This window comes from Neolamprologus brichardi, chromosome 3 (assembly GCF_056152115.1).
Source record: "Neolamprologus brichardi isolate AB-2024 chromosome 3, ASM5615211v1, whole genome shotgun sequence".
Classification (NCBI taxonomy): domain Eukaryota; kingdom Metazoa; phylum Chordata; class Actinopteri; order Cichliformes; family Cichlidae; genus Neolamprologus; species Neolamprologus brichardi.
In genome coordinates, this window is record NC_142106.1 from 27,881,405 (window position 1) to 27,906,136 (window position 24,732).

The 24,732-nt window shown below is 42.2% G+C and overlaps 1 protein-coding gene, 1 non-coding gene and 1 pseudogene across 2 annotated transcripts; 1 reads left to right on the plus strand and 2 right to left on the minus strand.

Moving 5' to 3' along the window:
- Positions 1-4,612: 4,612 nt before the first annotated feature.
- LOC148104116 (uncharacterized) lies at positions 4,613-7,977 on the minus strand (annotated as a pseudogene).
- trnat-ugu (transfer RNA threonine (anticodon UGU)) lies at positions 7,949-8,024 on the minus strand. The gene has a single exon. It is a non-coding gene; the product is annotated as a tRNA-Thr (tRNA).
- A 1,433-nt stretch (positions 8,025-9,457) lies between these two features.
- supt16h (SPT16 homolog, facilitates chromatin remodeling subunit) lies at positions 9,458-24,317 on the plus strand. The gene is made up of 24 exons (XM_087835725.1): positions 9,458-9,848; positions 10,860-10,952; positions 11,502-11,672; positions 13,096-13,248; positions 13,339-13,485; positions 13,784-13,935; positions 14,632-14,804; positions 15,388-15,478; positions 15,554-15,627; positions 15,710-15,822; positions 16,032-16,097; positions 17,178-17,276; positions 17,664-17,779; positions 19,039-19,192; positions 19,334-19,461; positions 19,596-19,858; positions 19,979-20,097; positions 21,404-21,642; positions 21,737-21,812; positions 21,940-22,109; positions 22,220-22,349; positions 22,511-22,637; positions 22,790-22,864; positions 23,444-24,317. The coding sequence occupies exons 1-24, from the start codon at positions 9,783-9,785 to the stop codon at positions 23,539-23,541; spliced, it is 3,093 nt and encodes a 1,030-aa protein (XP_087691851.1). The 5' UTR covers positions 9,458-9,782; the 3' UTR covers positions 23,542-24,317.
- Positions 24,318-24,732: the final 415 nt, after the last annotated feature.

Genomic DNA, 24,732 nt, shown 5'->3' on the forward strand with positions numbered 1-24,732 from the left:
TTTGGTGGCGTTTAAATGTAAAATGCGCAAAATTCCTCGTTTTAGGCACGACTCCTCACGTCAGCATGCTTGGTTACACGATCACACAAAATGACTCGCAAATATGTTTTAAATGGATGATTCCTCATCCATTTAAAACATCTTACGTGGCGTTTAAATGTTTAAAATGCGCAAAATTCCTCGTTTTAGGCACGACTCCTCACGTCAGCATGCTTGGTTACACGATCACACAAAATGACTCGCAAATATGTTTTAAATCAATGATTCCTCATCCATTTAAAACGTCTTTGGTGGCGTTTAAATGTTTAAAATGCGGAAAGTTCCTCGTTTTACGCACGACTCCTCACGTCAGCATGCTTGGTTACACGATCACAACAAAACGACTCGCAAAGATGTTTTAAATGGATGATTCCTCATCCATTTAAAACATCTTACGTGGCGTTTAAAAGTAAAATGCGCAAAATTCCTCGTTTTACGCACGACACCTCACGTCAGCATGCTTGGTTACACGATCACGACAAAACGACTCGCAAAGATGTTTTAAATGAATGATTCCTCATCCATTTAAAACATCTTTGGTGGCGTTTAAATGTAAAATGCGCAAAATTCCTCGTTTTACGCACAACTCCTCATGTCAGCATGCTTGGTTACACGATCACAACAAAACGACTCGCAAAGATGTTTTAAATGGATGATTCCTCATCCATTTAAAACATCTTTGGTGGCGTTTAAATGTTTAAAATGCGCAAAATTCCTCGTTTTACACACGATTCCTCACGTCAGCATGCTTGGTTACACGATCACAACAAAACGACTCGCAAAGATGTTTTAAATGGATGATTCCTCATCCATTTAAAACATCTTTGGTGGCGTTTAAATGTAAAATGCGCAAAATTCCTCGTAATTGTGACTCCTCATGTCAGCATGCTTGGTTACACGATCACAACAAAACGACTCGCAAAGATGTTTTAAATGGATGATTCCTCATCCATTTAAAACATCTTTGGTGGCGTTTAAATGTTTAAAATGCGGAAAGTTCCTCGTTTTACGCACGACTCCTCACGTCAGCATGCTTGGTTACACGATCACAACAAAACGACTCGCAAAGATGTTTTAAATGGATGATTCCTCATCCATTTAAAACATCTTACGTGGCGTTTAAAAGTAAAATGCGCAAAATTCCTCGTTTTAGGCACGACTCCTCACGTCAGCATGCTTGGTTACACGATCACAACAAAATGACTCGCAAATATGTTTTAAATCAATGATTCCTCATCCATTTAAAACATCTTTGGTGGCGTTTAAATGTAAAATGCGCAAAATTCCTCGTAATTGTGACTCCTCATGTCAGCATGCTTGGTTACACGATCACAACAAAACGACTCGCAAATATGTTTTAAATGGATGATTCCTCATCCATTTAAAACATATTTGATGGCGTTTAAATGTAATATGCTTAAAATTCCTCGTTTTACGCACGACTCCTCACGTCAGCATGCTTGGTTACACGATCACAACAAAATGACTCGCAAAGATGTTTTAAATGGATGATTCCTCATTTGATGAGGAATCATCCATTTACATATTTGCTGAGTCCTAAATTTGATGCAAGTGAACCTTTTTTAAAAGCCCCCAAATCCCCTATGAGCAAGCACTTGGCGACAGCGGGGAGGACAAACCCCCGTTTAATGGGGGCAGACCTCCGACAGCACCGGGCTCAGGAAGGGGTGGCCATCTGTCATGACCAGGCGGCGTTTAAATGTAAAATGCGCAAAATTCCTCGTTTTACGCACGACTCCTCACGTCAGCATGCTTGGTTACACAATCACAACAAAACGACTCGCAAATATGTTTTAAATGGATGATTCCTCATCCATTTAAAACATCTTTGGTGGCGTTTAAATGTAAAATGCACAAAATTCCTCGTTTTACGCACGACTCCTCACGTCACCATGCTTGGTTACACAATCACAACAAAACGACTCGCAAATATGTTTTAAATGGATGATTCCTCATCCATTTAAAACATATTTGGTGGCGTTTAAATGTAAAATGCACAAAATTCCTCGTTTTACGCACGACTCCTCACGTCAGCATGCTTGGTTACACGATCACAACAAAACGACTCGCAAATATGTTTTAAATCAATGATTCCTCATCCATTTAAAACATCTTTGGTGGCGTTTAAATGTAAAATGCGCAAAATTCCTCGTAATTGTGACTCCTCATGTCAGCATGCTTGGTTACACGATCACAACAAAACGACTCGCAAAGATGTTTTAAATGAATGATTCCTCATCCATTTAAAACATCTTTGGTGACGTTTAAATGTTTAAAATGCGCAAAATTCCTCGTTTTACGCACGACTCCTCACGTCAGCATGCTTGGCTACACGATCACAACAAAATGACTTGCAAATATGTTTTAAATGGATGATTCCTCATCCATTTAAAACATCTTTGGTGACGTTTAAATGTAAAATGCGCAAAATTCCTCGTAATCGTGACTCCTCATGTCAGCATGCTTGGTTACCCGATCACAACAAAACGACTCGCAAAGGTGTTTTAAATGGATGATTCCTCATCCATTTAAAACATCTTTGGTGGCGTTTAAATGTAATATGCGCAAAATTCCTTGTTTTACGCACGACTCCTCACGTCAGCATGCTTGGTTACACGATCACAACAAAACGACTCGCAAATATGTTTTAAATGGATGATTCCTCATCCATTTAAAACAACTTTGGTGGCGTTTAAATGTAAAATGCACAAAATTCCTCGTTTTACGACTCCTCGCGTCAGCATGCTTGGTTACCCGATCACAACAAAATGACTCTTAAAGATGTGTTAAATGGATGATTCCTCATTTGATGAGGAATGATCCATTTACACATTTGCTGAGTCATAAATTTGATGCAAGCGAACCTTTTTTAAAAGCCCCCAAATCCGCTATGAGCAAGCACTTGGCGACAGCGGGGAGGACAAACCCCCCTTTAATGGGGGCGGACCTCCGATAGAACCGGGCTCAGGAAGGGGTGGCCATCTGTCGCAACCAGGCGGCGTTTAAATGTAATATGAGTAAAATTCCTCGTTTTACCCACGACTCCTCACATCAGCATGCTTTGTTACAGGATCACAACAAAACGACTCGCAAATATGTTTTAAATGTATGATTCCTCATCTGATGAGGAATCATACATTTACGTATTTGCTATAACATATTTGCTATAACTTGCTGTCATGTGGTATTTGAAGAGAAAAGAATTGTTATTGGGCAAATAAGGTGTACTATTAAGGAAAACTAACTTACCTCCCACCCAGTCTGCCGTTTTTTTCCTTTTCTTAATTTGAACTGATGAAGCTTCATAAAAATGTGAAAAACTCCTGTCGCTTTCCAAGCTACTTAAAGTGCTGTGAACTAAGTTGCAACAATCTCAGTCGAGGAGAAGCACTTGGCGTCCGCCCCCCGATGGACAAAGCGATAAGAAACCAAGAGCAGAACGAGTGATACAGAGACTCACTAATGCGGTTTCTGACCTAACGGCCGCACTTCAAAGCACTCAGCCTTGTGACGCGACACGTAATCTTCGTTCCAGTAGGGCTTTGGAGCGTGATGTCACGGGAGGGGGCGTGGCCGCCGAGGCGCCATTATAGCAGGCCAAACAAACGGCTAAAGGAAGAAAACACTTGCTGTGTTGTCGGTTGTAATGTTAGATCGCACGACCGTTAAGGGAATAAGCTGGAAAATGAGTTCTCTTTTTCCCCACCTTGAAGCAACGTGAGGGAGCGTATGTATCGGATGTTACCAAAAGAAGGCATCTAGCCTGGATAGCAGCTGTGAGACGAGCTGATATCCAGTTCTCTACCATCTCCAGATATCTGTTGGTGCTCCAGACATTTTAATTCCGGTAAGTTCTAAATAAGTTCATATTACTCTTTATAGCCTATTAGTTTTATTTGCGATGCGCTCTGAGGTCATAGCAAATTAGAACAAACATGCTAATGAGTGATTTTGTAGATACGTTCTGTTTATGGAGTTGCTAATTATTTTTCATTATTGCAGCAAACCAGCCTGTGAAATGGATGAAACACATCCTGACTGGGCTCCAACTCTACACATGGTGCACTCCGAAATCCCTGCTTCAAACTACATGCTACATACCACCCTGCCAATCAGATTACTTCTTCCACGTGAGGGTGAAGAGCTGACCCTTCTGGATAAGATGGTGAAGGTTTGCTGCGTTTTGGTGAACATGTGCCCCAGTGTGGTAGTAAAACCAGGGAAAATGCTCTTGTTAAATACTCTTAAAGGTCTTGTGCTGTATATGTAGTGATAAGTTTTCAAAAGAGACAGTAAATTACAGAATGCTATTAGCAGGTGATATATTTTAAATGCTGTCATGATTTTATGTGAACATTTTGTCATTTGTAAACTATAAACAACATAGATTCTACATTGTAACTGATGTGATTTTCTACAAAGCGGGTTTCATTTATATTAAAAAAAAAGGCAAACATTAGTTTGTTTCTTTATTCAACTTTTTGAACAGTGGTACTTAGTAAGTACATATTCAGTAAATGCAAATTATTTACATGACCCCCTAAATACAACATTATGGGTTATTCAGAACAGAACTCTGCTTGGAGAAATATTTTCCCATCAGTTGATCCAACTCCTCCACAGGTGGAATTTTTCTGTTTTGAGGACGGCTTCTTGTACCTGTCACTACGGATGGTCTGTTTATGTTTTGATTGAGAGCCTTTTTTTGGGCAGCTGAAGAGGAGAAGTCTATCTTATGGCCAACCTCTGGCTGTATCTTGGTCATATCACCCAGCAAAACCCAGCATGCAGGTTCATCTGTAACAGTCCTTGTGCCACGATCAACACTGTTGCTTCTACTTTAAACAGAAGAGCAGCGACACGACTGCAGGTCTCCACGACTCCGGCCATACAGCTGCAGTTCAACCTTCCCTGTGATGCTCACTATGACACATGCCCGCAATGCTGGTTCATTCAGTCTTTGAGAGTGCAGTACCTGAAACACACAAAGTTAATTTAAGACAACAACTTTAATGAGCCAAGACCAATTTATAAACTGGTTCGCCGTGTATGCGCTGACTCCACAGACAAGGTACGAGAATATATCAGGCTCCGTCAATACCGGTTGTTCTTCAGGGTTTCTACTCCACTGCCGTATTTCATACGGGTCCACATTTCCAAAGCAGGCTATTTTTTGCAAGTACCGTCTTTGCATCTGGACGCAATCTGACTCTATAAAGTCCTTTTTCTTTTGAGCTGCTTTTAAGTATGGTTTGTAGCAGTCTTCTTTCCAACACAGTGTGTTTGTTTTGATTTGTGGCCTGCTAAAATGGTGCCGTGCTCCCACAATGCATTGCGGTGTGACAACTCCAAAGCCCTATGGCAACCATTGAGCGTAACTCTTCCCAGTCATTCATAATCCGAGCTTGTTTGTGACGTAATTAAAGGAATTCCTGCTCACACCGCTGACTCACACACTCACCGGTGATATCCAGACAGCTTATGATATTTTCTCAAACTGCTGCGCTGAAAAAGTTTCAAAGAGCATGCTGTGTGAGACGATAAACATCCTTTAACCTTTTAACCTGTGGCTCAGGCGAGTCAGTCACTGCAAACACATTTGTATCATCAAGTGTTTGTCAAATGAAAAGGATATGTTTTTCTACAGTTAGGATCATTTTCTATGTGCAGTAAATTGCATCATCTGTGTTCAACCATACATTTTGTAATTGTTATAAACAGAACAAATGTTTTCTCAATTCACTGCTTGATTCTTAACTTGTTTAAATGAAACATGATGAAATGTCATTGCATTATGTTTTTAAATGTCCTTTGCAGTGCATCTACTTTTAAGATTAGGCTTAAAACTTTCCTTTTTGCTAAAGCATATAGTTAGGGCTGGACCAGGTGACCCTGAATCCTCCCTTAGTTATGCTGCAATAGATGTAGGCTGCCGGGGGATTCCCATGATGCATTGAGTTTTTCCTTTCCAGTCACCTTTCTCGCTCACTATGTGTTAATAGACCTCTCTGCATTGAATCATATCTGTTATTAATCTCTGTCTCTCTTCCACAGCATGTCTTTTATCCTGTCTTCCTTCTCTCACCCCAACCGGTCGCAGCAGATGGCCGCCCCTCCCTGAGCCTGGTTCTGCCGGAGGTTTCTTCCTGTTAAAAGGGAGTTTTTCCTTCCCACTGTCGCCAAAGTGCTTGCTCATAGGGGGTCATATGATTGTTGGGTTTTTCTCTGTATCTATGAAGCGCCTTGAGGCGACTTTTGTTGTGATTTGGCGCTATATAAATAAAATTGAATTGAATTGAATTGAATGTGTCTGCATTGTAACTTACTAACAAAACGTCCTGTGTGTACTTTGGTGTGTGATTTATATTATTTCATTGCATATAAATCATAGTAATTTTATTTTACAGTTACACACAGCCTTATATCTCTTCTTGCTGATGTTGTTTCCAGTGTAAGTAACTTTAAAGTGGCTGCATGACAAAGGTTCTTAGGGATTAATAAAGTATTCTGATTCTGATTCATGTGTAGTATTTAATGATTCAGTAATGAATGAATCTTGACCTTCTTGGAAAACCTTTCACTTCATTTGAAAAGCAGTGCTGTGTGAAGCTGCCTTGTTGGCTGTAATAATTTACAGATGAAGCATCTCCTCTCTTGTCATGTGCCATTCATTCCTATTCCCTCTGCTTTACTGCTTCCATGATGTTAAGCTGATTTTAAATACTGATCCGATACTTCCTGGAGGTTTTTATTGTAGAAAGACTCTTTCTGATGAAACATCAGCTGAACTTGTCATATCAGTGTGCTAAAGGAGGTATAACATCTTTTCTGATATGCAGTGGAGCCCCGAGAGTCTGAGACCAAGAGTGAGAATCCGCCTCTTTATTTAGGTTTGAATTTAGTTTGGACAAAGTTTATTCTGAAATGATAATATTGACTTAAAATGTGATGGAAAACTTTAATCTGTTAATGACAACACTCTGCATGGATGTGTGTTTATACACTGCTTTGCTTCTAATCAGAAGATTCAATTAACAGAGAAGATTTTTCTTATTCTACCAAAGTCGCTGTGGAGAAAGGGTTGCATCCATGCTTGTTTACATGGTCACAACAAAATGACTGATCTGTTTCAGTTATGAGCTTTCAGTTGATATCACATTGCAGGGTGACTTCACAATGACATCACAGTTCAGATATTACGCTATAAACAAGGTATAGCATCATAAATAGTGACAGGTGAAATAGAACCCATGAGATGGAGCAGGTGCCGCTGTTTCGGACAATGCCACGACGCAGGTATTGACGCAAACATGCGAGGACTACTCGCCCCGTTCGCAGACGCAGGAGACCCCACAAGGCCTCCGGTGTCCGCTGACGTGGGAGAAGATGCCGTCGCAGACATTAGACAATTTTAATAAACACGTTGCAGGTGCATTAAAACTTTAGTCCAATGAATTTCTTTTAGATGAGTGTGTTTGTGGGTTTGTTTTTTGGAAACATAGTGTTTGGATGAACAATTGCAAAAATGATTGTCGTACTAGAAGACTCTCCTTTCCGTTTATTGTTTCAACCAATTATTTAATTTGTCATTATTAACATTAATATGAATTATCAGTGTAAATATGCATTTGTGAATGTCTCCTGTTGTCAGATATCCTGTTTGGATCGTCCACTTTGACTCTTCACAACGTGTGTTATATTCTGTTAAATATATAAACCTGTGAGTAAAGGAAACTGATACTCACACTGAGCAAAGCGCCAGCAATAGTGATGTTGTTGCACCACAGTCATGTTTAAAGTCCTCTTTAGTGTTTCTGGGAGCAGAGTGTTTGCACCACTCAAAGCAACTTCATCACCCAAGTACAGAATCAAACAGGTTTTTAAGCACTGTACCGCACGGATGGGGATTGAACCCATGATCTTTGGTTTACGAGACCAACGCCTTTCCACTTGGCCACCATGCCACACATGAACATGTTATCCCAATAATACTTTATTGGGGTATTTTGCTCTTGATGTATAAAAATGAGGACACAATGAGACAACTCAGTCACTGAAAGGAAGATTTCCTATATTGATGCAATTTATTATTTTGTATTGATGTACTTTTCCTGATTTCATCTGTACAGGTGTTCCACACACTAACTCCTATGACTGTAATACTCTGATATTTTACATTTGTCCACTGGCTTGCTGAACATAAGGATTCCTCTGAAGTCATGAGTATTTGGTCTTATTTGGAACAAGTTCTGAATGTTGTGGGACAAAGATTTATTTGCTGCTTTGTATATTGTTTGCGCAGGTCTGAGGTTAACCAATCTTTAAATTTGAGAATATTAAATTTGATAAAAAGTGGATTTGATGGTTCTCTTGAAGTAGGAAAATATGTTCATTAACATGAATTGAAAAATTAAAGAGGAATGTGATATAACAGTAAAGATGAGCTTCAATAATATAATTGGTATCGTTATTATAAATATTATTATATTAATAAAAATAAGGTTTATTAATGAATAATTATTATTAGGAAAACATGTTGATTAACATTCATTAACGTCTTTAAAAAATGACTTCCTTATTCTGCAAAACGGAAATACCAGGTCTACTCAGTCAATAAAAACAAGCTATATAATAGACCTCGGTACGTTAAGACATTCAGCTCCACTTATTAAAACATTTGTGTGTTTTTGTACATTTGAGCCTGAATGAATACTGTTCACGCTGTATGAATCAGAACACCCCCGAAATGAATTCAGACTTGTGTACCCAATTCTTCTTTTGAAGGTAATTAAATCATGCTGTACAATCATGCCACCCTGGAAGAAAAACGGTTCTACCGAATAATAAAATGTCCCAAAGGTGATATTCATGCCCATGATTAATGTATGCACACAAACATATAAAACTAATAAATTAAATAAAAATCTGCGTTAATTTTAGTCAATGAAAACCCGACAAAGAATGTCATATAAAACATCACCCTGCAGAGAAAAAGAATTGAACTGGGAGAGCTTCACGGGCGATACGTAACCACTGCTGGTATCGCGAGAATTACGTCAAATGAGTCGTTTGATGACGGTGGCGGGAAAACCGCGGTGGCGGGAAATGCAGCGTGGTCAACACTAGACAGGGGGTGCTGTTGTGCAGATAATGTGTGAAATGCGCCACAAAAAATAATACTAAAATAAAATAAAATAAATAAAAAATAAGAAAGTAAAAATTGAATCGAGGTGAAATAACGCGATTGTTTTTTCTATTATGTTTCGGTTGGTGTGAAAATATAATGAAGCGTTATGTTATGTTTTACGGTTTTAAATGGTTTTATAAAATATGATGTGTGAAGTCTCGGAGGGGGGAGGGAGGAAAAAAAGACTGAAGGGGAGGGGGGGTGCTGTGGACTTAATTATAACAGATTGGTGTGTACGTGGTCGTGTGTGTCGAGTAGGAGGTGGGAAAAAATACAATTTTAATAATTTCGCGAGTTTTAAAGCAGGTGAAAGCGGGCTGTAAGGTTAGCGTGCGCTGTGTTTTTACATGTCTCTTCAGCTCAGAGGGCCGCTGTTGTATAATTATAAGGGAAGCAGCAGCATCTCGTGGTGGTATTTGGAGCCCAGCAGGCGTGGAAAGAAAGTGCGTTGTTGTTAGTTGACACTGCTCATCATCCTCATCCGGCCTGCTGCGAAGCGAAGCCGGGAGCTGGAGTTTGAAACGGAGAGCTCACAATGGCGGTAAACCTGGATAAGGACGCATACTACCGCCGGATCAAGAGACTATACAGCAACTGGAAGGTAAAATAAATAAAATATAGTAAAGGGGTAGTTGATGTGAGGCGTGTGTCCGCTCGGTGTGCTTTAGTGGAGAAAAGTGGAGCTGCTGGCGACAAGTTAGCCGCGTTTTTCTTGCCCGAGCGAGAGCACTGTTGTTGGGATGAACGGTGATGTGTCCCTCGCTCAATACCAGGGCGAACACTGGTAGCCACCTAAGCTCTTTTATTCCTTTTTATTTCACACACGAACCCAACCTTTGCACCACCCTTATTTTGTTTTGTTCTTGTCTCTACTGGCAGGCTGGCTGCCTCTGGTTAGCGCACCAAAATCGCCCCATTCACCACGCTAACTAGCGTGCTAGCATGTTAACTTTACTCCAAGCTAACTTATTAGCCGAGCGGCTAACTGTGCAATAAACCAGCCACTTCTGATTTAACACTTAAACTGAGATGAAGCCGTGCTGTGACGGTCGTCAGGCACATAGATGTGCCTGACAGGTGGCTAACTGCACCACTTGTTTACATTTACTGTCACTTCGCACTTGGCTGCATGCTAACGTTAGCTGGCTAGTTAGCATGAAAGTAACGCCAGCATCCTGGTGACATGTGCAAGATGTCCAGAGCTGCTTTCTTTATTACCGCTCTCACCTTTGTTTGAGGATTCCTGCGTGAATTATTTTAATCTTAAGTACACTCTTTTCATAGGTTGAAGTACATTTTAAGAGCTGCTTGCTCTTGTTGCTGACTTTTCAGCTCATATTTGACCCCATGTCACGCTCTCAGGCTGCTTAACTGTTTCATGTGCATTGTAACTACCATTTAAAGCCTCTAAAGCACCTTTAATAGGACTTAACATAATATAGCCGGATATCCTGAATGATAAACTGGATTAGCTTTGAGTTGTGTGGTTGTGCCACTACTTCCCCAAAGAACAAGTCCAGATGGAGTAGGAGCACCTCACTGTGGACCTCATTATATGCTCTTTATCATCTCATGCGTGACATCAAACTGTGTGTATGTTTGTGTTTTGCAGAAGGGAGAAGATGAGTTTGGCAAAGTCGACGCTATCGTGGTGTCTGTGGGGGTTGATGAGGAAATTGTGTATGCCAAATCCACAGCCATACAGGTAAGTGTGGAGCAGCATGTGAAAGGAAGGCAACACCTTCCTCTGTGCATTTAGGAAGGGAAATGGTTGTTGCAGAGTGACTGCAGTCAGTTTGAGCTATTCAAATGACTTTAATGAGCTGTTATTTTTATTTTTTGTTTTATTTGTTTTTTGCAAGAATCTCAGCTGCCATTGAGTATTTGAAACTTAATTTAACAAAATTGACTCATCTTGGGTGTGGCTTAAATCTCTTTTGTAGTTCTCTAAAGTCCTCAAGCACGTTGTATTAGATAAACATTTTACAGAGCTGTTGCATCCTGTGCCTCCAGAAAAGCAAATGTAATATGCATCTACAACCAGCTGTCCTTGAGGGTTATTCAAGTAAAAATTCATTATTTAGCTCCAAAACAGTAAAACGCCACCAAATGCAAGAATTTACCCCCTCCTCCCCAATTCCCCCCCAAAATAAAATAAAAAAACAGCCCTCAAGCTTCTCCAGCGAGTCCGTGTTTAAATTTGTACTGGGATCCCCCCCCCCCCCCCCTTTTTTTTTTTTTTTCTCTTTCTCAGACGTGGCTGTTTGGCTACGAGTTGACCGACACCATCATGGTGTTCTGTGACACCAAAATCATCTTCCTCGCCAGCAAGAAAAAGGTGGATTTCCTCAAGCAGGTGGCTATAACTAAAGGCAATGAGAATGCCAATGGTGTCCCGCCCATTACCCTGCTCACCAGAGAAAAGGTAACGCACGTGAAGTCGCCTCATATACACACACATGGAAGTTAGTGAGAGAGTGTGATTTTTTTTAATTTATTTTTTTGTTAATGGCTAGGTTTATCCAAAAAGAGGAATCTGATTTGTTATCGAGCGCTTGAGAAAAATGGAAAGCTTCTTCTTTTGTGGTTTGAGTTCTTCAGACTTTTTTTTTTCTTTATAAATCACATGTTGTTCAATCCAATGCAGTTTTGTTTCTCATCCGTCATCTCAAAGTGGTTTTTATTGTAAGGTAAAGCTCCTGCAGTACTACAGAGAAAACCCCAACAATCGCATGACAAGCATTTGGCGACAGTGGGAAGGCAAAACTTCCTTGTAATAGGAAGAACTTCTGGCAGAACCAGGCAGAAGGGAGGGGCAGCGATCTACCATGAATATTTGGTGGTGAAAGGAAGAAGAGAGCCAGAGATTAATAATAACTAATAGCTGGTTCAGTTTGGAGGGTATGAAGATTTTTAGACACGTATTTATCTGCTGACTTTCATCTTCAAATCTAGTTTCATTGCATGTGCGTTGTTATTATTACTCGTTTTAATTTACAACAGCAGTAATTCCAAGGCAGTTTATTTTGTAACAGAGTCGTACTCATAGGTGATAGATACTCCATGAGAGGAGCAGAGCAGGACTCAGGCAGCGGTCATGATCCTACAGATGGACTGGTCTTGTATCAGTTTTCTATTTTGAGCTTTTTAGCACAAGCCTTTTTCATATAAGCACTTTTTCCTCTTCTACCTTTTTCTGCACTTTGACTACACTGTGACTGCTCTAGAGAGGTGCAGTCCAGTGAGGTTTTGCACAAGCTGTCACGTCAACATCTTGGGTTGACGCGGTTCTCTCACGTCCTTCCTCCTCTTTGGACACCCCCTGCATGCTCAAACTGCTCAAAGCAGGTGGAGGGCTTGTTTTTGAGGGCCTTCTGCAGAGAAAAGCAAGGGTTGTAGAGGGTGGAGTAGTCATACTTCAAAAACTGCATCCTTCTCATGCATGTGGCTGCCACTTCCACGAAAGGACTGTGGTTAATTGTCAGGCTGTAGCTGGAGACGAGAGACCACGCCAGATGCAGCCGGCACAGAGGAGATGGTCGTGTGGAGAGAAGATGACTCAGATGTGATGGTTTTGCACTCGGGTGGAGACGGGAGAGGCAGGTTTCTTTCAGATTGCAGAGAGCACTATGTTGGGATTGGCAGGAATCAAAGTTTCCACGAATGTGCTGAACGTTAAAGAGGAACATTAGCGCCTGTGTTCTACCTCGTCGGTGGTCAACACATGCCTTGTGTGGGATTTAAAAGGTTTTAAATCGAACAGCCTTGGAGGAGGGGAAGGCGGAGTGTGCTAAAAATGATTTTCTTTTTCCTTTCATCCTTTTATTAGTGTATTACTTGTCTTTCAGAACGAGAGCAACAAGGCCAACTTTGACAAGATGATCGAGGCGATCAGAGGTAGCAAAGAGGGCAAGACGGTGGGTGTGTTCAGCAAAGACAAATTCCCAGGAGAGTACATGAAGAGCTGGAATGACACGCTTTCTGCTGAGGGACTGGAGAAGGTGAGGCGCGATGCCAACACATCGGCCAGCTCTGTGAATGTTATGCTCCCGTTTCAGTCGTGATCAGATGTACTCTGCTTCTGTCTGCAGGTGGACATCAGTGCTGTGGTCGCCTACACGATGGCGGTGAAGGAAGACGGAGAGCTGGCCCTGATGAAGAAAGCGGCAGCCATCACCAGCGAGGTTTACTCAAAGTTTTTCAAGGAGCGCGTGATGGAGATTGTTGATGCTGATGAGGTGAGGGGGGAGGAGCAGCTGGATTCGGTGTCATTTTGTGGTTTCAAGCTGTGTGTTGCTGTCTGCTTTCAGTGCTCAGAACAGCTTAAGACACAATTTATCCATGTCATATCATAGTGTTTGCATCACTTTTCGGTCATCAGTATATTGGTAGATTATGAAGGTCCAGTGTAGCACAGTTTGTAATAACGCACAAACACTCTCAGATTAGTTTTGGAGACTCTGTCCCTGAAGGTGTAACTAATACTGGAGCAGCCTCCACACGTCTTTATTTTTATCTTTTGATCCTCTCCAACAGAAAGTGCGTCACAGCAAGCTGGCGGAGTCGGTGGAGAAGGCCATCGAGGAAAAGAAGTACCTGGGCGGTGCGGATCCGTCCACCGTGGAGATGTGTTATCCTCCCATCATCCAGAGCGGCGGGAACTACAGTCTCAAGTTCAGCGTGGTCAGGTGTGTTCAGGTCCAGTCTCACTTAAAGCCAGGAGGCATTTGCAGCTGGTTTTGTCACAATTAAATAAATTGGTTTTGGTAGTGCTGGAAATGTATTAATTTATTGTTTTGTTTTTTAAAATTAATTTTTTAAACAAAGCTCTCTTTAAGATTCACGTTCACAAGAGCTTCAGGGTTGGTCCTAGTTGATTTTCAAGGAGTAAAAACTTAAAGAAATCCAAAATCAGGATTTTTGCAGAAATCCAGCAGTCTTGAATATAAAAAAAAAAAAGTTTTCATTTTATGGCGAACATGTAGTGCAGCATTAGATGAGTAGATTTATGAGTCTTTAGCCACAGCTTGATGTTTTTACGGTTTAATCTTTGATGTGAATTAAAGTATTCGAGTGTTAATGAGCTTCAGAGATGCTTTCAGGTGGATCTCAGTGCCGAGCTAACATACCTGGCGACACACCTGTTTAGCACCCAGATAGATGAGTTGTGCTAATCATCTCTAAACTCAGAAACAAAGCAGCATATTCCCGAAAATACTGAGCTGCTCTTGAACATTTTGTTTGTTTTAAATCGGGTAGGAAAACACTAGGATTTATTAAATGCTGCCTAAGTACAGCTAACAGATTATAGATTCAGTCAACAGGACAAGATGAGGAGCAGAGACCAGTTATCAATGACCCTCTATCGTTCCCTCTCTGCGCAGCGATAAGAACCACATGCACTTTGGTGCCATCACGTGTGCCATGGGGATCCGCTACAAGTCGTACTGCTCCAACCTGGTGCGCACACTCATGGTGGACCCCTCTCAGGAGATGCAGGACAACTACAACTTCCTGCTGCAGGTGGAAGAGGAGCTGCTCAAGGAGCTCAAGCATGGTGAGTTTAGGAGAATGGCAATGGAATAACTGGGAGCGAGCTGGTTTGTGCTCTGTTCTGTAATCTTTGCGCAGTGCAGGGTTTCAGAGTTTGAAGCACTGGGAATAAAGTCTGTGTTCAAATGCAAAAACTCAGGTCACCTGAGTAGCATCTTTAAAAAATGCTCATTGCTGCTTCTTGGAGGGATGTGATCTGTTTCATTGGTCGATTTGTTTGTTAGCAGTCTAGTGCTCACAGTCTAAGATGTTCAAGTTTTGCATATAACAGCTCAAGTTGCTAACACTGGATGAGGATTTTTGTTAACCTTCATTGACAGCGCCAAAGGTCAGAGAAATGCATATGCAATGCTTCAAGGTCAAAGGTCAGACATCGGTTTAGCCCTCGCTCTTTGGGGGGAGCTGTGCTTTTGCTTTGTTTAAAAAAAAAAAAAAAAAAAAAAAAAAAAAAATCAGGCTGTCTTGCATTATGAAAATCAGTATCACATATTTTACATTTGAACTGCAACTTGTTAATGAGTTTTAGGCTGCAGGAGGGAAGTGTGTCAGTGCTGTCTGTGTGTAAACCTCCTGCATGTCCTCCACAGGAGTCAAAATCTGTGACGCGTACAATGCAGTCATGGAGTACGTGAAGAAAGAGAAGCCGGAGCTCGCGCAGAAGCTGACCAAAAACCTCGGGTAAGTACCCACAGGGGCTTTCTTCTCTCGGACGTCCTCAAATTCAGAACACTTATGTCTGTTTCCTTGTTGTAGTTTTGCGATGGGGATCGAGTTCAGAGAAGGGTCGCTGGTTTTGAACGCCAAAAATCAGTACAGACTAAAAAAAGGTGAGACTGTCGACTGTGTTAAGCACACAGGTGGTTTTATGCATTAGTGAAAGTTTCTTAAAGGAGATGTTGTGTCCTTCAGGGATGGTGCTCAGCGTCAGTTTGGGTTTTTCTGACTTGGTGAATAAAGATGCAAAGAAAGAAGAGCAGAAGAAGTACGCCTTGTTTCTTGGTGACACTATACAGATCAATGAGGTAAGCAGCCCTGTTGGAGTAGATCCCAGCAAACGTCTTTGTCAGACAAGCAACAAAAACATAAATGTTAATTAAAAAAAACAGTAATGACTGGTCTGTACACACTGTTAAACACATACGTGTGCATCTGGTTAAGTTGCTGTCTTCATGCTGATGCTGAAACATGATGGTCAATCTTTTTGATGTCCTGGTGTGTGCGTGTATCACAGGAGGAGGCCGCCACAGTCCTCACACCGGTGAAGAAAAAGATCAAAAACGTGGGAATCTTCCTAAAGGTGCGTGGTCACTGTGTCTGCTTTCTATAAGAGTCAGGAGCTGAAGAGGAGTATTTACGTCCTTATACATTTATAATCATGTATTATATGGACAGAGGTGTTTGGGCCACACCTCTTAGGGTTGCTGTGGCTCTGGTGGTTGACTGAATGGTGGCAGCACCATCTGATCCATGTTGCAACCAAAATAAGGATAAGACTTACAATACACACAATAGTAACTCACATTTAACATGAGCCTGAGACGCTGACGTTCAGCAGCTTCACTGAAGTTTCACGTATTGCTGACCGCTTTGTTATTTTATTCTCCACATGTGAGCGAAAAAGTAGATTTATTGTGTTTAGGCTTGAACACAAGTGATCGCCATCATGACAGTTCTTGTGTTACTGAAAACGAAGTGGGGTTTTTCTTCCCCATTAATAAATACGGTACTTTTGGAAAGTGTTTGGACACTCCTGGTGCACTTTAAAAGCACTGTGTGATTGGGTTAGTGACGCCTGTAGTACAGCCCTGCTTTCAGTTTCTAAACAGCTTATGTGATAATATTTAATGTGTCAGTGCTGAGCTTTCACTCTGGTCAGTTTGTTGTTGTGTGTGGACTCCAGCTCTGGAAATGCAGTTTGTTGCCCCTGTGAGAGCTTCGTGGTAGAGCAACATGAACATGCTGCAGGTTGTTGTTAAAGGAGACCGTGAGGCTTTGTTGGGGGGAACGTGGGAAGGAGCAGCAACTGGACTTTCAAAATAAGAGGGAGGGGTTCAAAAGTGTGTGAAAAATGCTAAAACAAGGACAAAATACACCTGGGCAGTTTAGCAGAGTGAAGTGGGGAAATGCTGATGTGCCATCCGGATGTTCATATTCATAGTTTGTATATTGTGCATTCTCAGCAACAGCACCTGAGATGCAGATCTCAACTTTTCATAGATATGTTTGACGTACATGGTTACAGATGCTTTCTGTGGTGCTTCACCTTTTCTGTCACCGTCTATGTTTTAAGTGTTAGTGTGGTGGATTTCTTTGTGCGCTGAATCTGATTTAAATAAGACGGAGAGCAGGAAGTGAACGTTGTTTTCGCTTCTTGTAGAATGATGACGAAGAGGATGAGGAGGAAGAGGTCGACGACGCAGAGGAGCTGCTGGGGAAAGGAGCGCGCAGCGCCGCTCTGCTCGCAGACAGAACCAGGGTAAGTGCGGGCGCGTGCGTCGCTCAGTGTGTGACTGGTGTTTTTTGCGATTTTTGCCGCCTTGACGGAGTTTTGATAACTAAGAGTGTGAATGTCTTTGTACTCTATCAGCTACTTGGGAAGGTAAGTATTCATTGTTTTTTCCTAAAATCTCATCAGCTGAACTGGTTTAGTCTCAAAAATCCCTTTGCTGATGGGAATGAAGTTGTCATTTTTATTTGAGTGACACTTTTGTGTTTCTGTTTGTTGTCCATCCAAAGCTTTAACACATCTGTTCTCTGCATGTGTGTTGTGTTTTTCCACCTTTTTTTAAAAATAGTTTTTAAAACAAAACATGTTCTTGGTGTCTCCGTGTGGTCACTCAGTTGTGTCTTTTGTCAAACTTAGAACGAGATGACGGCGGAGGAGAAGAGGCGGGCTCACCAGAAGGAGTTGGCCAATCACTTGAATGAAGAAGCGAAGCGCCGTCTGACGGAGCAGAAAGGAGAGCAGCAGATCCAGAAGTGAGTCGGTACTCTCACCATCCATAATGAACTGAAGCTATCAGGTGAAGAAACGGCATGAATGTGTTAGAGATCCACTCCGGTTAAACTAGAGTGGGGTGAGTCAATGTAGTGCTCAACCACGCAAATGCTTGCTGTAGGTTGTAGGACACCAGTAGGTGCATTGCAGTCCAGATCTGGACCCAGACTGGTCTGTACAGAGGAAACGCACAGACCAATCATTTACATTGTAACTCATCCCACATGATGCTGCTCAACCAATCAAATTGTTTATTCAGAGCATTTGCGAAAACAGAAAACTCTGCGAGGAGGCGCGATAAATCGAGGAAATGGGAGGAAGAAGTTGTGAAGCTGAGATGGTTTACGCGTGAAAGAAACTCAAACTAGACCTTTTTTCAAATGACGTAAAAAAAAAATTTAATGTAAACTTTATTTAACTTGAAATTATAAATATTTTATTATTGGTGGACCCTCGAGGTCATTGTGATAATTAATAATAAATAATGTTGAACTCGTCTTAATTTTACTTTTCTAACTGGACCACCTCAAGTTTGAGCTGAAGGCTCCTGCCAAAGATGATGTAAAACCTGGAGTTTTGTTGAGCTGAAAAGTGGAAACCTTTAGGGAAAAGTGTTTAAAGGCCAGCAAGGGGCGGTAGTAAAAGTCCTGTGTGACACTAATAACCTGTGGACCTTTTTGGTGTCTGAATTGGATCGTGTGAATAAGAGCAAAGTCACAAAAGCCTTGATTGTGTTTGTGACTCTTATTTTTCTCTCGCAACCCACCTGTTGATAGGGGGGGAAAAATCCTGCATTCCTTGATCAGCTGGCAAAATCGCTTATGGTGTTGCTCAGCAGTCTGATTTGTTACTCTTCGAGCTTCAGTGAAACTAAAGTGCAAAACAAGCAGGAAGTGGGAGCCTTTTGCCATCAAAATAAAAGTTGTGCCTTTTACAACGTGCTGGTCCGCTTTTGTGCAAGACGTGTTATGAACTGCTCTGAAGTGATGCGCGACAGGCTGTCTCATTGCTGCTTTGATCGATGTCGGTGTCAGCTGAGTGTGAGCGAAAAGATGTGTGGGGTGTTTAGCTTTATTTGTTTTTTGGACGCCACACAAGAAACTTCAATAAGCGCCTAGATTTGTGTTCTTTTTTTTTTAAATAAATAAACCCAGGACAGAGAAGTTGGCAGCAGAACTGTAAATTCTGACTTTTAATTAAGTTTCTCCTGATTAAGCGACTCAACTCTGCTTCCTCTCAGGGCCAGGAAATCTAACGTGTCCTATAAGAACGTGTCTCAGATGCCCAGAGAAAAGGACATCCGGGACATGAAGATCTTCATCGACAAGAAGTATGAGACTGTCGTCATGCCTGTCTTTGGCATCGCCACACCATTTCACATCGCCACCATCAAGGTACTCTTAGCTTATGCCCTCTATTGGGGGGGGGGTCCTACCACAACTACATCCAAACCAGTTGCACTTACGTACACAAAGAGTCTGTGTTACCTTTTTGGTTTTAATTACAGACATTTTTCTTGCGTTTGTGCCTTTTAGAACATCAGTATGTCTGTAGAAGGAGACTACACCTACCTGAGGATCAACTTCTACGTCCCTGGCAGCTCACTGGGCCGACAGGAGGGAAACATCTTCCCCAACCCTGAAGCCACATTCGTCAAAGAAATGTGAGTCTGTCCAGCTCTTTCTATCAGCATGCTGATTAGATTTCTCTGCTCACACCTTGGCAGGTCACTGTGTGTGTTTGTTTGAAGGAGCAGATGTTCCAATAATCCTTTTCTTTCCCTCGCTTGCCTCTCAGCACGTACCGGGCGTCCAACCTGAAGGCTCCCGGCGACACATCGGTGCCCTCCACCAACCTGCAGAACGCCTTCCGCATCATCAAGGAGGTGCAGAAGCGCTACAAAACACGAGAGGCCGAAGAGAAGGAGAAGGAGGGCATCGTCAAGCAAGACTCGCTGGTCATCAACCTCAACCGCAGCAACCCCAAACTTAAAGACCTCTACATCAGACCCAACATCGCACAGAAGAGGATGCAGGGCTCGCTGGAGGCTCATACTAATGGTGAGGACAGCAGTCAGTGGGAATGCTGGGAAACGAGGATGCCCAAATCTCGGAAATGTTGTTGTTAAAACTGGGAATCTATCTCTCTCTCTCCCCCCCCTCCCTCCTTCCCCTGCGCAGGTTTCCGTTTCACGTCGGTCCGAGGTGACAAAGTGGACATTCTTTACAACAACATCAAACACGCCATCTTCCAGCCGTGTGACGGTGAGATGATCATCGTACTGCACTTCCACCTCAAGGTATGCTTATTCAAAAATACACCCTTAAAATATCTGGAGACTTCACTTTCATCTGTGGTTAGGGCAACACTTGATCATCACAGGGGCAGCAGGTGTCCGCAGAGTTTTCTTTAGTTTTTGTTTGTGTCCTTATCACTGATGGCAGCACGAGACTGTAGCAACAACTATGCTAGGAGGTCTGTTTTTTCTGTCCTGTCAGTTTGATTTGCACCAAAGCAACTGAAGTGTATTGACAGCGCTCTCTGCTTCCTCACTCGACAGACTGAACTTTCACAGACTTTGTTCCACACTGTGATGGTCATGTGCTCCCTTAATTTATTTTAACATTGTGTGTGTATATAAGTATATTTGTGTAAAATCAATATTACAAACCCAAACGCTCAGTGATGTAATATCATCAGAGCTTAGAGTTGAGCTGTGATGAAAAATAAAATGGGACTTTGACAAGGTTTACAGTGTCAGGTTAGTTGTTGATCTAAGGAGCTTGGAAAGAAAAGCGTCTGAACTTAAGTTGCTTGAAGACATTTCAGCTCTCATCCGAGAAGCTGCTTCAGTTTAGGGTCAAATGGTGGAGAGTCCCAGATTTGAGCCCTGTGGGAGTGTTGCTGATGTTAATTTCACCTCTTATGAAGGAGTTTAACTTTTTGAGACCTGCAGTAACTATGGTGGCACTAAGAGGGCAAACACACTGCAAAAAACATGCAGAGCACAACAAAAACTGAAAACAAAAGAGAACTGAAGTGATTTAGATGGATACAATAAAAAGATGGAACAGCTGTGGTGAACTACTGAGGGCAAACATGCATCTACAGTCATTTATGACTAATGCGATAAAAACACACATGGTTCTTCAACATAGAAATGTGTGTTTTGTGAGCTTTTGCAGCATTATTTATTTACTTACTTACTTTTATTTTCTTAAGTTGCAGTACTTTGCAGAGACTTAACACTTTGCAATAAAAAAGAGGCTTGTAAAAGTCTGGCATTTTTGAGATTGTGCTTAATTGGTCTTTTGTTGTATTAGGCCTCAGTCGCACAGGCCTAGACACCGGTTGGTGACCCCCCCCCTTTGGTTCAGAGTAGCTGAAGGCAGGCTTGTTCCCTTTCATCTGAGCAGGGTTAGGGGACTCCACCCCCACATTCCCCTTTATAACCTTGAGCACTCTGCTGGGTGGAGCTTCATGTTAACTCTAAATAAGTGTCTCAGTGATCTATAATTCTTCAGTGTATTCACTCATCGGCTGTTTCTCATTGTGTCCAAGCGATTCCCTTTAAATGGTCTAAAAACTGTTGCGTTTCTCTCCAGAACGCCATCATGTTTGGTAAGAGACGCCACACGGACGTCCAGTTCTACACAGAGGTGGGCGAGATCACCACAGACTTGGGCAAACACCAACACATGCACGACCGAGACGACCTGTACGCCGAGCAGATGGAGCGGGAGATGAGGCACAAGCTCAAGTCGGCCTTCAAGAACTTCATCGAGAAGGTGGAGACGTTGACTAAAGAGGAGTTGGAGTTCGAGGTGCCCTTCAGAGACCTGGGGTGAGTAAACGAGGCCGTCGGGAACCGATGCAAACGTGCGAGGACAAGGTGGACACCCCTGTGAGCTCGTGGCCCATGCCTCTTTTGTTTGCAGGTTCCAGGGCGCCCCCTACAGGAGTACCTGCCTGCTACAACCCACGTCCAGTTCTCTTGTCAATGTTACTGAATGGGTGAGTGAGCAGCTGGCACTGAGCTGCAGACGGTTCAAAGGTTTAATCTGTGAAGAAGAAAGCTGAAATGTGTGCAGTGACCTGCCGGCAGTTCAGTCTGTTAAAAATCTGTTTCCTCCGTCTGCAGCCGCCGTTTGTAGTTACTCTAGACGAGGTGGAGCTGGTTCACTTTGAGCGCGTGCAGTTCCACCTGAAGAACTTTGACGTGGTCATTGTTTACAAGGACTACAACAAGAAGGTCACCATGATCAACGCTGTGCCCGTGAACTCCCTTGACCCTATCAAAGAGTGGCTTAAGTAAGGCCAGTCGATTTAATGAGTGACTTAATTTTTAACGCATCTAAAAGAATATCTCGGATGGATTATTAATACATTTTTTTTCTCTTCTCTGTTTTTGTCCTTTTTAGCTCTTGTGACATCAAGTACACAGAGGGCGTCCAGTCTCTGAACTGGACCAAGATCATGAAGACCATCGTTGACGACCCAGAGGGGTTCTTCGAGCAGGGAGGCTGGTCTTTCTTGGATCCAGAGAGCGAGGTGAGTTCATGGTTTCATAACCTAAGCAGACATTTACAGTTTTAAAATGTTCCCAGTTTTTCCTTTCAAGAACTCCTTTCACGTCGTAACACAGTGCTGAGAATAAAATAGCGGTTGGTTTTGTGATTACATGCCTCTCTGCGTGCCATGTTTTGCCTCAGGGAAGCGGCGCCGAGGAAGATTCAGAGTCAGAAATGGAGGATGAGACGTTCAACCCATCTGCAGATGAAGAAGAAGAGGAAGAGGAAGACAGTGATGAGGATTACAGCTCAGAGACGGAGGACTCTGGTATGATTTCCATGGGCCAGTTTGAACCTCTGATGAAGGAAATGATCAATAAAAGCTTGAGAAAACGATTTGTACCCGAACAGCTCTTTGCCTTGAACTCACACTTGTACACACTGATGAACCAGATTTTCTTTTTTGGGTGTGTGATGCAGATTACAGCGCTTCACTGGGCAGTGAGGAGGAGAGTGGGAAAGACTGGGATGAACTGGAGGAAGAAGCCAGGAAAGGTTTGTATTTGTAGACTGTGGCATCAGCCACTAGAGGGCACCAAATGCACACAAACCCCACAGTACTCATGTAAAAGTTTTCACATCTGCAGCACCTGACTGTCATGTGACTAAATACAAACGGTCTCTTCAGGAATCACAGATTTAAATATGGCTGTTAACTCACGAGCGCTTCAATAGTCACACCTTTTTAGTTGGCCATTGGCTACTTAAATATTTCTGTTAATCGCATGGCAGCAACTCGATGCAATCAGGCGTGAACACTACCTGCCGAAATTCAGACTGAGCATCAGAATGAGAAAGAAAAGTGATTTAAATGTGTTTAAAAGTGTTTGTTGTTTCCCACGTAAATATCTCTGGAGTTTACAGAGAATTATATAAAAAAATAAAAGAGAAAATATCCAGTGAGCGGCAGTTCTCTGAGAGAAACTGCCTTGTTGATCAGACTGCTTGAAGGCTGCAGACGAGCATCTCTGAACGCACATGTTGGGATGTGGTGGAGGAATCTGCAGTATCAGCCACGAGGGTTGATCACAGCACAGGGCTGTTTCATGGTTGTTTCTGTTTCCTCCCCTGCAGCTGACAGAGAGAGCCACTATGAGGACGAGGACACCTCCAACAGGAAGAGGAAGGTGCGGTCATCAGCCCCGCCGAGCAAGAAGAAGCGACGGCACTAAACGTCCCAAACATCCATTCATACTGCCAAACCTGACCCTCCCTCCCACCACGGCCGGCTCCCCACACTTCACACAGACACACACCTGCGCTCAGACACACACCGTGTACATAGACGTAGACACCGCCCCCTTTGTTTATTTTTTAGTTGTTGTCGGTGAAGTGTCATGTTGAAGAACCAGCAGGACAGCCACACTTCATTCATTACTTCGTTTTCCCACCTTCGTTCATCCATCCATCAGGGTTTATTGTCTGTGTGTGTGTCTGCGAGTGCGCGCGAGTGGTTAAATGGGTTTTTATTGCAAGCATTGTTTATTTTCTGTTAAAGAAAGCTGAGTTTCTTAACTAATGGATAATAAATAAAAAGACTTGACATCTCCTCTGCCAAGTGTTTTATATAAACTGAGAAATCTGATTTTTTTTTTCCTCTCGTCTTCCCCACCGTGTCCACTTTTTCCCTCAAACATTTTTGTCAATGTTTGTTAAATTGTGGTAATAAGACGGGGAAAATGTCCTTTATTTTTTAGGGATGGGAGGGGGCAGATGCACGTTTTCTAATTATTTTACCTTTTTTTTTTTTTTTTTTTTTTTTTTTTTTTAAGTGGGATTTATAAATGGATTCGGACACACACTTCACCCTCGCACTTATCCTCCTCTCTGTCCCCTCCTCTTTTTTTTTTCTTCTTTTCTTTTTGGTCAGTCTGAGTAGATATGATGTTGTACTGTTAATTCTGAAAATTCTGTTTTTGTTTTTGTAATAAAATTAAAAGGAACTGTAGTTTGTTTTCACTCTTCTCTCTTTCACACACTTTCAGTTTTGCAGATTAGTCGTTGTGTACTTACTGCCGGTGTCGTAGACCACTGCCTCTTTTCAGTCGTGGGCTAAGAGCAGTGCTCTTGAGCATTAGTTCTCCAGGCTTCTGGAAGGACATAGGCTGCTTTTATAACCTCATTTTCACTCCAGTCCTTGTACCCGACCGTTTTCAGAGAAACATGTTTCTTAAGCCACTTAAGAAAACGCTGACTTGTGAGTCATTCAAACACAAAAACTAGCCTAACTCAAAGGGTGAACAAGTGTTGCCTACGTGAGAGACGACTTCACAGAGAACCATTTTTTAAAAATTGTATCTTTAGGCATTTAGTTACTAGAAGCCTGATGTAAATATGTGATTTGTTCCCATTTCATGTTGTTT